The following is a 10,643-nucleotide window of genomic DNA, read 5'->3' on the forward strand; positions in this document are numbered from 1 at the left end:
AAAATGGCGTCTTAAGTACTTATATTATAATTACATTAACACACAAGGACACACACATATCAGTACAATTTTCCCGCATTACAAATACAGCTTCTCTTGTAGGAAATACTGGATCCACAGGAAATTAATAAATAAAAACGAATTAAAAAATCAAAAACATTTGGAAACATGAATCTACGAAACAATCCGTCAAATAGTCCTATACTAAAAGAAATGTTCAATTATAACTCTAAGTCAGAATACTGAACTAATTTGAGTTATTTCTATAACTAGAAAAGCGGTTACACATAATTGTATCATAGGTACTTATCATTTGAGACAAATTCATTAAAATTACATCAAAAAAATATTACATATATGTTGACATTTAAAACAAACGTTTTAGAGACGAGAGTACTCTAAGGTTTATTTGAAGAATATGTATTTTTTTTAAAGACTACATGCGTTAGAATTGCTAAGAATGAAAATTGAGTGAATTCATTTTAGCGAGCATCATTTTTAAATGCGCTATTTCATCATCCTTAGCCGCTAATTCCTCTTTCAACAGACGAATTGTGTCATCTTTGTTCTCAGAAAGTGTTTTCAGTTCTTCCAGTAATTGAGCAGTCTCTAAGCGTTTGCTCGGTCGTCTTTGAACTAATTTTCCAATAATGTGAGCTATTTTTGGATAATTTGCGGTAAGGTGAGCAGGAATTTGACCCTTTCGAAGATCTGTGATCGTCTTAACGCGCTCCATGTCTGTACTGAAGGGTTCCACCATTTCTAGGAGAATGATGCCAAGAGAGTACATGTCGCTCTGAAAGTTTAAGATATTTTTCAGTTAGATTTATAATATGTAATTAATTACAAATGTAAAAGAGCTTTCACTTCCTTCGCGAAATTCGCAAAGCAATTATACGCAAATTTAAATTTAAAAAAAAAAAAAAAAACAGACAAGGTACTATAACAGAAAAAAAAAAAAATATATTAAACTTTCCATGCGAAAGTGTCACATAATTTTTAACCATCAGCCAACTCACCTTAGGATTGCATTGCCCTTCCAATTGCTCAGGCGCCGCATACATATGCGTTCCAAGAGCTAAACCACTATGCGATTGTTGTAGTGGACAAGCGAGACCGAAGTCGCCTAGCTGAACTGTTATACCATTATCACTCTGACCCACAAACACATTACTCGGTTTCACGTCATGGTGGATGATCCCCTTTGAATGAATGTAATGTAAGCCCCGCACTAATTGAGTAAACATATCGACTAAGATATCGATACGAGTCCAGGCCACTGGATAGTTGCAATCCCCGTAAGAAGATTCGAAGCAACTGGAATCGGTGGAATCACTATGGTGTAATGTCAGATCATCGGAGTTTTTCCTTGATATTATCATGTGATTGTTCCTCTCATCTAACCATTGTTTTAGGGTTTGTTGGCAGTAAGACATTTGGATATAAAGCGTGGCCCATTTCAAGTTCACTCTAGAACAGTTTTCATATTCCTTGCTCGACAGTAGTTTGCACACAGCGTTCTGCTCGCTCGGAATAGAGTCGTCTTCGCTATCCAACTCTTCATCAAAGCTTGCGCTACTGTCCACACTTTGCGATCCTTCAAATACTATGAAATCGGAATGACTACGCTTTTTAGTTAATTCTTTAGAATTGTACGTTTTAAAAGATTTCATTACATTAGTATATACCGAAGACACTTGTTTGGATCCTATTGAGAATTCGTCACTGTCAGTGTCCATTTTGTATCGTTTTTTCTTTTTCACTCTGGACTCAATCATTGGTTCCAACCATGCGGCTTTGTAATTGACGATGTTAGGGTGATTCAAGCTTGCGATGGTTTTTACTTCAGCTAAATGCGTCATTATGGAATTCACGTCTGAAGATTTGATGAACACTTTTTTGACTGCGTATTCAACGCCATCTAGTCGGTGTCGAGCTTTGAATACACTACCGAATCCTCCTCCTGCTATGAAGTACAATTCTTCGAACTCCTTGTGGTACCTCGACCATTCAAGCCCTGAATAACTGATAGGCCAGGATACTGGGAGAGGAATTGGTATTTCTGATCCACTGGCGACTGTGACGAGTTGGTACAGAGCTCTTTGATACTGGCTCCTCATCACTTCGAACTCGCCCATCGAGTACGAATTATCTATAAGATTCATGCTATGAAGTTTTTCGCAGATAGTGTTATACAATTGATTAGCTCTATTCAGATCCTTCTCAAGTAACGAACACAATTGTTTGACTAGAGACTGTACGAGGAGGCTGATGGGCGTCGTCGCAGCGGAGTTGACGACGTCGATGTGATGCATACTCTGCTGTAAGATGGACTCATGATGACTGTTTCGTGTAATACCTGTAACAATAAATAAATAATAAATGTAAATTTATCTTAAGTTCGAGTTGTGTTTTATATTACAAGAGTAAAAATTTCACCGTATCTCACTACATTCATTGTGTTTAAAACCGAGCTGCATAATGATGATGCTCTGGGCGTTAAAGCTTTTAATTTTCCACTTAATAAAAGTGTTTGAAAAGGTACTTACAACACATTTTGTTATTATAATCCACAATATACATTTTACAAAAAAAAAAAAGGCAACAATATTAACTTTTGTACAAAACTATACAGTTGCACTGGTGAACTAACTACGTGCAGTACAATTCGAAGTGTAATTATGTTATCACATACAGTAATTTCCAGACATATAGTGGTTAGTGGTTTTGAGCACGGACGAAAATTGATAGTATCTATCAAATCAATGACTTCAATATTGCCTTAATGCACACGAGAATATTAAGCGCAAAAATCTAAAGATATGGTCCTATTTTAAAAATTCTTACATAATAAGCTGAAAATGACAACTGCTCTAGTAGCGGGAAAAGCTTTCAGCGTTTCAGATAGTCTCATAGGCATCCTCGGGAAACCCGGGCGAATGTTATCCTGGTCGTTACAATGAATACGTCTGTTAAACCTGATAGTCGGTTTTTTGGTCGGTCGGCGCTGTGTGCACCATCGTGTAGGAGTTCCCCAATTTTAAAGAATTTAAAAACTAAATATCTACAATTAATAAATATCTACACAATAGACATAACGGTCGTCTGTTCCTAAAGTAAGCAACTTAATGCTTGTATTATAGGTAACAGCCGACTGGTATACTTTTTTTTTTCGTAAACATACTTATAAATGATACATATATAAATAAATATTTATATTACACCCAGACTCGGGGTGGGAATCGAACCCACAACCCTCGGAGCAGAAAGCGGGGTCACTACAAACTGCGCCAACGAGCTGTCGAACTGGGTGTCGTTAGTATGAATTTTACTCCGCATCTTTTGGTTCTGGAAAATGTAAATCCACTTGGGTCACGTTAAATTAGAATATCAAGTCCAAAATGAAAGCCAACAATACGATATATATTTATTGTTACTACATTTATTTACATATTATGTAATTTCAATGTGTTTTTGTATTTAATTAATTACATTCTTTAAATCATGTCATTTGATTCTAGTGAGTGTGGTTTTATATTATATATCCTTACGTAATCCAAGGAGGGTAGGTGAAATCTAGGTAACCTAGATATGAATAATGCATAATAAACATAAGAATGAGCTTATGCACTATTTTAATGATGATGCTCAATGATGTTTATAAAAATCAAGATGTTTGGTAAAAAGCTTGATAGGCTACCTAATTTCATTTTCCGTTTGGTTTCTGACTTTTATAGTTTATTTCATTTTTTAGATTTTCGTATTCAGTATATTAAACTAATTACATTTTTAAAAATGTGCCTGGACAAAGTTTCAAAACACGAACTGTTCCGTTCGATGCCACCTACATGTTAATATTGCATCAATGCAACATTAATAATAATAATCAATATTGCTTCAGCAATGTGTGGTCAGTCCTATTTAACAGACTTCAAAAAAAGGAGCAGGTTACTCAATTCGACCGTATATACCATATTTTTTTATGTATGTCGGGGATAACTCCGTCGTTTATGAACCGATTTTGATAATTCTTTTTTTATTGGAAAGAAGATATCCCTAGTTTGGTACCATGATAAGGAAAGGAGGAAAGGAGGATATGATGATGGGATCCCAGAGAAATGAAAATTCAATCGAAAGCCGATGTTTATCATGTGGTCATATTTAGATTTCATCGAGATCTGATTACAACTATTGGAGTAATCTTTGATAATGAGTATTTACTTGACTATTTTTTCGTCTACCTACGTTGTATTACTTGTCGATATAATTGAAGTCGGTTTTTCTTCGTTTGATTTCAAAGACAATTATTGGTCTTGTAATATATATTTAATTCAGTATTAGGATGTTCCAGAGTAGGTATTATAAACAATCACATATAAAAGCAGGTTTTAACTTGTGTTAATTGATTTTAACAAGAGTTATATTTATTAATATATGCAAAATACAAGACACTATTCATTGAAAAGAAAATATTTAAAACATTTATGAAAATAAGTGTTATTTGTGAAACCTGATGAAACAAATCTAAGTTGAAGTGTTATGTTACATCACATATTTATGATAAGAACGTTACACGTACGATATATTATATTATGTATGTTACGAATCTTGGATGTCTTGTCTAAATCATAATTATGATAATGAAAATGGAAACGGTATATCGAATTTTGTGATGTCGTTGTTGATTTTTTTATACTGATCGATATAATACAGAGTATTTCCTTCGATGACAAATATAGATAAAGTTTGGACAAAAAATCGTCTTAAAAATTGTATGTGTTCGAGATGTCGATATTATATGATTTATATGACTGAAATTACGATACAATGAATACAAAGTATCGACAGTGATAGGTACCGATATTAAATATTATATATCTAGATTGGTTACGCAAATTCTAAACAAGTTACGACATGTTAAAGCTGGCCGCGAAACAAGTTTGCGATGTGAAAATAATTATATACCTATATTTCGTTTGAACTGTGTAAAGCCGCTTGGAAAACGTACTTAAAATATTTATCTTTTTTGTGTAAATATAGAGCATTAGTCAGCATAATGCACTTAAATCAGTGATTTACTATTGATTATATACTTATTCCGATAATACAGTTATCAAACCTGAATTTGTAGCACCCATGTTTGATTAGTAATTTAAACAATTCAATTCCGAATTGCAATATATTAAATTTTCTTTTTAATTGCAGATAATTCTTCTGTTCTTCTTTTATCGTTGCGTGTTCAACCGGAGACTAAATGCAAATGCATGTTGCATGTACCTACATGTTACATCTGCTCGTGTTGCCAACTCACAAGACAGCTATGACCCTAACACCTTGGGCCTTTTTTAAACAATTCTTCTTTTTAAAGTTACGTGCTTATAAAGATTAAATTTCTTCTTTTTTATTACAAATATTCACTTTTATAAAAAATGAAGTTGTTAGTAGATATGTACATTTTTTTTATATAATTTTTTTAATGTTTTTTTTTTTATAGCAACTCAGTTTTTACCTTATTATCATAACTATTTCAATTGAACAGAAGCCGACATTTAGCGTAACGAGGTCATTGACCCCAGAGGAGTATAATTAGAATTAAAATCGCATAACTTTTATCATACTCTCTATATATTATGACCAATCAATCGATGTGAACGAGATTACATTCGCAACAAAATTTTAAAGAACCTTTATTTAAAACAAAACAAAATTATTAAAAAAAATGTAAAATGATAGGACCTAATTTAAAGTTTAATTAATTATATTACGTTATATTTCCATGGAAATCAACAAAATGATTGAACATACACATTAACAAACGTTTAATACTTGAAAGGAAATACATTTCACGAAAAAAGATGTCACGATTAGGACGAAGGAGCTACGAACCGTGTATAGGTATAGGTATGTAATATATGTATGTAATAGTGTACCTTGGGCAAGGTCAAATGAAGAACAAGAATTCTAATTTTAGCACAGTGTGTGTATGACAATCTGACGACCGCTCTGATAGAATGGTGCGTGTTCCGTGTAGGCGCACAAACTCCAGAGGTCGCGGGTTCGACTCTCGCTCGGAGTGGCTATTTGTATTTACACAAAAATTAATTTCCGGTCGGATTGTCTGTCCTTGTGTCCGCTGTGCTTCAGACAGTACGTGAAGCTGTCGATCCTGGTTGTTATCATAGACACCTGATAGCGATCGTTACTCATTGCAGGGAATATATCCGCCAACCCGCAGTGAAGCAGCGTGGTGGATTAAGCTCCAATCCTTCTCCCATATTGAAAAAAGGGCTACGCCTAGCGGAGGGATGTTACAAGCTGAATCGTGAATCATGTTTTGACAGGTACAAGCACCTTCTCAGCTAATATACCAATTAGGAAAGGATCAAGACCGCTGAAATATATTTGTATTTGTGGAGTACCTAAATGTTGCCTACCAAATACCGATTTTGACAGTTTCTAGAACGATTTTCAAGATTTGTCAATATTTTTGTTTAGGAAAAAGACAACTTTGGTAATTTTGTTGTATCGGTTTCAGGTACGTTACCTTGGGATCCATTTAAGTGTGTAAGTAATCTTTTGATGGCAAAAAAATTGTATGGATGGAATTTACTATTAATAAACCATAAAACCACAGTCGTTCAATTAAAGAAAAAATGACACCTACTGGCAAAATTGAGTCCTCATAGGCAATCAATAATAACGAGTGTGCTTTAGACCACATGACTGAAGTATACTTTCTTTATCTTCATCTAACTTTCGTTCGTCTCGCCCGAACACACTTTTCGTAACGTTCTCGTCACGCATTCACCAGCTTACTCCCCAAGTCAAGCGTACGTAAAGAAGTTTTATTTCAAAAAGAAAACACATACAGGTAATAATCTAATCTTAATATATATAAATCTCGTGTCACAATGTTTGTCCTCAATGGACTCCTAAACTACTTAACCGATTTTAGTCAAATTTGCACACCGTGTGCAGTTTGATCCAACTTAAAAGATAGGCTATATTTTTGATTTTGATATATTATGTTATTATTATATTTCAGAAAAAAATAAGGTGATACGAAGTTCGCCAGGTCAGCTAGTCTTAATATATATAAATCTCGTGTCACAATGTTTGTCCTCAATGGACTCCTAAACTACTTAACCGATTTTAGTCAAATTTGCACACCGTGTGCAGTTTGATCCAACTTAAAAGATAGGCTATATTTTATTTTGATATATTATGTTATTATTATATTTCAGAAAAAAATAAGGTGATACGAAGTTCGCCAGGTCAGCTAGTCTTAATATATATAAATCTCGTGTCACAATGTTTGTCCTCAATGGACTCCTAAACTACTTAACCGATTTTAGTCAAATTTGCACACCGTGTGCAGTTTGATCCAACTTAAAAGATAGGCTATATTTTATTTTGATATATTATGTTATTATTATATTTCAGAAAAAAATAAGGTGATACGAAGTTCGCCAGGTCAGCTAGTCTTAATATATATAAATCTCGTGTCACAATGTTTGTCCTCAATGGACTCCTAAACTACTTAACCGATTTTAGTCAAATTTGCACACCGTGTGCAGTTTGATCCAACTTAAAAGATAGGCTATATTTTTGATTTTGATATATTATGTTATTATTATATTTCAGAAAAAAATAAGGTGATACGAAGTTCGCCAGGTCAGCTAGTCTTAATATATATAAATCTCGTGTCACAATGTTTGTCCTCAATGGACTCCTAAACTACTTAACCGATTTTAGTCAAATTTGCACACCGTGTGCAGTTTGATCCAACTTAAAAGATAGGCTATATTTTATTTTGATATATTATGTTATTATTTTATTTCAGAAAAAAATAAGGTGATACGAAGTTCGCCAGGTCAGCTAGTATTAAATATATTTGTTAATTAGTCTTAAGGAAGGTAGAAATTTTCATTGGAAATGGAAATTATACTCTATTATTTAATATCATATTTGATATACATTACCAATATTTTCTATCATTATTGGTAATACCATATAAACTACAATATCAATGGCCATAAAACTACAATATCAAAAAAAAAACTATTCTTATTCTATAGTTTGTGCCTTTAAAAATAGAATGATAATATTTCACAGTTTTTGAAATACAACCTTGTACAGAGAATACAAACTTCTCAGTGGGTAAAAAGTTACATTTTCTATAGCGGCCATCTTAGTTTTTTTTCGGGCTCTGTCGTCATGGTGTACCATTGTAATAAGATTCCTTTTTCTATAGTTGTTATTCAGGTATATTTTTTTGCATTATGTGGAAGATAAAGGTATATTATATGGGCCTGAATAAACATTGTTTTTTCTTATTGAAGTTTACTATTTAAGAAACTATACATATAATGCCTGTTGCTTGATAAAATTTATGGGGAGTGAAATTTTACGGCAGTTTTAGCTGTTTATGTAAGATATAGGTTGAATACAATACCTATCATTCAGAGTTAAATTATTTTAACTCATTATAATCATTTCATTTAATAGAACATTTTAGTTTTATAATATCATAGTAATTGTTTTAATGAGTTAACTCCATTTGGGTTTCGGAGCTGACACACACTTTTTGAATACAAGCTAGTAATCTAAATTTATACATAAATAAATAAGCAATTCTACTCATCTTATCATATCATTATAAATCAGCAGATTCTATATTGTGTAATAATATAGAATCAAATGATCAGCAACCTCAAGGCTGAGCTAGTATATTATATATTATGTAATATTAAGTTATATGATTGATTATATATATTACATGTACAGTTCACATGAACAGTTTTGCCTTAAACTCTTAGTTGTCGAGGCCATACACATCATGGTTTGCATTCTGGTTTTAGCTGTTCACGCATCACCGACGGTATATTCTAGAATGTATAAATGCTGGAGTATGAGTCTAAAACCATTATGTAAAACCAAATAATAATATGTATCCTCTTTAAGACTATATACAAAGTCCTTCACATATTCATCATATCATAATCTTCCTCTTTACCATTTATAAAATCCTGTACCTTAATACATATGTTATATTCATATTTATATGCTTAAACTATCACAGGCTCCATGATCATAAATATTGTTCAATTTAACAGTCATAAAATGTCCTGAATTCATATTAATGTGATTTTCAGTAATCAATTCTTATTAACACATTAAACGTTGCCTTGATTTTTTTAGTTTTTTTGTTTGGGTCATGGGGGACACCACATAGTCAACACACAACTTTTCCATTGGTTCCGTGAAGGACACCACATGACCGCGAGCCAGAAATTTTGTAAATAAGAACTTTTAAACTGCCCCATGGACTAAATAAGTGAGGCCCAAGTGGTGTCCCACATGGTGTTCAACATGTTAAGAATTTGTGTAATACTTTATGTAGTTGCTACAGATGATGTAAATGCCACATCTGCACATACTAATTTTTTATCGGAGCACATAATTATTTATATTTTATTTAATTACATCAAAATTAAGTACTAATATTTTTTTATATGTTATATTATTTTACTTTTTCAAACAAATAATTTGAGTATAAGTAATTATTTATTCTATTAGTCTATAAAATTGATTTTGTGTATATTACTTCAAGCTAGTATAACTTTTCTATTTAAATCTAAATGTATATGTCATATATGTTAGGCATAATTATACTCAACATATAAATTTAAGTCTGAAGAAGTTTTTAAGAATTTAAGTAATATTTAGAAAGAAAGAAAAAACGAGTGTGCTTTAGACCACATGAATGAAGTAAAACTTAATTAACGTAACTCTGTCTCTTTCTATCTTCACTAATATCTCCCTCTCAACTTCCGTTCACCTCTCCCGATCACACTTTTCGTAACTCTCTCGTCATGCGTTCACGAGCTTACTCCTCAAGCCAAGCGTGCGTAAAGAACTTTTACTTAAAAAGTTCACTCACGGATATATATACGCACAAAGCCTAGGTACGACTAATTTTTTTTAAATTTTTTAAAATAAAAGTGACATTGAATAGAAATTATAAATGATTTGATTAATTACCTTGATCAAAAGATTTGATGGTAGCCAAGGCTTCCCACTTATCATGCTTCTTGCTATCCATTACTACGTAACTGTTCTTTAGTGGTGTTGATGTTGAATCCACGATTTTCTTTCATTAAAGTCTCTGATAACCATTATCACGCAATGGTTATGTTATGTGATGTATAATAATTTAAGAAAAACATTGTAAACGTCATAAAATACTACAAAAATTGCCGATTAGTAAGTTATACAATAAAAACACACATTGTACCAATATTACACTTTTTACAATACAAATAGGTCTATTTTCTATTATTACATTACAAAAGCACAGACAATGACATGCACAGATAACGAAACAGAAAAATAATAATCTTACTCAAAATGGCAAAAATATAAGGATGCTTGTAAAAGTACGTAGACAAATTTAAATTTATGTTTATTTCATAAATATTTATAAAAATTATTTGTCGAATCAGGTAATGCAGCGAGCAAGAAAAAAAATGACGAAGATTAAATAAATAATGATAAAACGTGAAGGTTCTTGACGAGTCTATGCTACGCCAAAAAAACTTGACAGTGTGACACATAGAATATACACTTATATAGGTACGGTC

The 10,643-nt window shown here is 32.4% G+C and overlaps 1 protein-coding gene across 1 annotated transcript; it reads right to left on the bottom strand.

The window, feature by feature from the left end:
* Window positions 1-7: 7 nt before the first annotated feature.
* On the bottom strand, window positions 8-10,359 carry LOC123669297 (eukaryotic translation initiation factor 2-alpha kinase 1-like). The gene is made up of 3 exons (XM_045602907.1): window positions 10,045-10,359; window positions 1,020-2,359; window positions 8-796 (listed from the first exon to the last, which is right to left on the bottom strand). Exons 1-3 carry the CDS (start codon window positions 10,103-10,105, stop codon window positions 455-457), a joined length of 1,743 nt encoding a protein of 580 aa, XP_045458863.1. The 5' UTR covers window positions 10,106-10,359; the 3' UTR covers window positions 8-454.
* Between the last annotated feature and the right edge of the window lie 284 nt (window positions 10,360-10,643).

The sequence above is a fragment of the Melitaea cinxia genome, chromosome 3 (assembly GCF_905220565.1).
Source record: "Melitaea cinxia chromosome 3, ilMelCinx1.1, whole genome shotgun sequence".
NCBI classification, from domain to species: Eukaryota; Metazoa; Arthropoda; class Insecta; order Lepidoptera; family Nymphalidae; genus Melitaea; species Melitaea cinxia.

Coding starts and splice junctions, on each gene's coding strand:
- LOC123669297 (XM_045602907.1), bottom strand. CDS start 10,105: ATGGATAGCAAGAAGCATGATAAGTGGGAAGCCTTGGCTACCATCAAA. Junction 2,360..10,044: donor CATCAAATCTTTTGATCAAG/GTAATTAATCAA, acceptor TTATTGTTACAG/GTATTACACGAAACAGTCAT. Junction 797..1,019: donor AAGGGCAATGCAATCCTAAG/GTGAGTTGGCTG, acceptor TTAAACTTTCAG/AGCGACATGTACTCTCTTGG.